The 1,968-nt window shown below is 30.7% G+C and overlaps 1 protein-coding gene across 1 annotated transcript in view; it reads right to left on the bottom strand.

Moving 5' to 3' along the window:
- The window catches only part of LOC137652875 (resistance to inhibitors of cholinesterase protein 3-like), a 5,545-nt gene extending 4,472 nt beyond the window's left edge, over positions 1–1,073 (bottom strand). The window contains exon 1 of the mRNA XM_068386269.1: positions 998–1,073. Within this exon, the coding sequence (XP_068242370.1) occupies positions 998–1,073 (76 nt within the window). The remainder of the gene's footprint in view (positions 1–997) is intronic.
- Between the last annotated feature and the right edge of the window lie 895 nt (positions 1,074–1,968).

Below are 1,968 nucleotides of genomic sequence, written 5' to 3'. Positions count from 1 at the left end.
GTATCTTGAGAATAGCAAAAACTCAACACCAGAATAGTTCTCTTCTTCTTCTTCTTCTTCTTCAAGGGTATCTTGAGATTAGAAAATAACTGTACACCAGAATACTTATTTTCTTCTTCTTCTTCTTCTTCTTCCCGAGTATCTTAAGATTTGCAAAAAAAAAAAAAAAAAAAAAAAACTGTACACCAGACTACATTCCTTCTTCTTCTTCTTCTTCTTCTTCTTCTTCTTCTTCTTCTTCAAGAGTATCTTGAGATTGGCAAAAAAAAAAAAAAAAAAAAAAAAAAACTGTACACCAGACTACATCTCTTCTTCTTCTTCTTCTTCTTCTTCTTCTTCTTCTTCTTCTTCTTCTTCTTCTTCTTCTTCATAAGTATCTTAAGATTAGCAAAATCTCAACACCAGAATACTTCTCTTCTTCTTTTTCTTCTTCTTCTTTTTCAAGAGTATCTTGAGATTAGAAAAAATCTCTACACCAGAATACTTCTTTTTCTTCTTCTTCTTCAAGAGTATCTTGAGATTAGCAAAAACTCAACACCAAAATACTTCTCTTCTTCTTCTTCTTCTTATTTTTCTTCTTCTTCTTCAAGAGTATCTTGAGATTAGAAAAAACTCTACACCAGAATACTTCTTCTTCTTCTTCTTCAAGAGTATCTTGAAATTAGAAAAAAAACTCTACAACATAATACTTCTTCTTCTTCTTCTTCTTCTTCTTCTTATTCTTCTTCAAGAGTATCTTGAGATTAGCAAAAACTCAACACCAGAATACTTCTCTTCTTCTTCTTCTTCTTCTTCTTTTTCTACAGGAGTATCTTGAGATTAGAAAAAAACTCTACACCAGAATCCTTCTTCTTCTTCTTCTTCAAAAGTATCTTGAGATTAGAAAAAAACTCTACAACATAATACTTCTTTTTCTTCTTCTTCTTCTTTTTCTTCTTCTTCCCGAGTATCTTAAGATTTGCAAAAAAAAGAAAAAAAAAACTGTACACCAGATTACATTTCTTCTTCTTCTTCTTCTTCTTCTTCTTCTCCTTCTTCATCATCTTTTTCTTCTTCTTCTTCTTCCTCTTCATGAGTATCTTCAGATTGGGAAAAAAAATGTACACCAGACTACATCTCTTCTTCTTCTTCTTCTTCTTCTTCTTCTTCTTCTTCTTCTTCTTCTTCTTCTTCTTTTTCTTCTTCTTCTTCAAGAGTATCTTGAGATTATTAAAAACTTAACACCAGCATACTTCTCTTCTTCTTCCTTTCCTTCTTCAGGAGTATCTTGAGATTAGAAAAAAACTCTACACCAGAATACTTCTTCTTCTTCTTCTTCTTCTTCTTCTTCAAGAATATCTTGAGATTAGAAAATAACTCTACACCAGAATACTTCTTCTTCTTCTTCTTCTTCTTTTTCCAGAGTATCTTAAGATTTGCAAAAAAAAAAAAAAAAGAACTGTACACCAGACTACATTTCTTCTTCTTCTTCTTCTTCTTCTTTTTCAAGAGTATCTTGAGATTGGCAAAAAAAAAAAAAAAAAAAAAAAAAAAACTACAACAGACAACATTTCTTCTTCTTCTTCTTCTTCTTCTTCTTCTTCAAGAGTATCTTGAGATTAGCAACAACTCTACACCAGAATACTTCTCTTCTTCTTCTTCAAGAGTATCTTGAGATTAGAAAAAACTCTACACCAGAATATTTCTTATTCTTCTTCTTCTTCTTCTTCTTCTTCTTCTTCTTCTTCTTCTTCAAGAGTATCTTGAGATTAGCAAAAACTCAACACCAGAATACTTCTCTTCTTCTTATTCTTCTTTTTCTTCTTCTTCTTCAAGAGTATCTTGAGATTAGAAAAAAAACTCTACACCAGAATACTTCTTCTTCTTCTTCTTCTTCTTCTTCTTCTTTTTCTTCTTCTTCTTCTTTTTCTTCAAGAGTATCTTGAGATTAGCAAAAACTCAACACCAGAATACTTTTCTTCTTCTTCT

The sequence above is a fragment of the Palaemon carinicauda genome, chromosome 14, assembly GCF_036898095.1.
Source record: "Palaemon carinicauda isolate YSFRI2023 chromosome 14, ASM3689809v2, whole genome shotgun sequence".
In the NCBI taxonomy this organism is placed as follows: Eukaryota; Metazoa; Arthropoda; class Malacostraca; order Decapoda; family Palaemonidae; genus Palaemon; species Palaemon carinicauda.
Note: the sequence above shows the minus strand (reverse complement) of the source record. Positions and strands in the feature narration are given on the sequence as shown.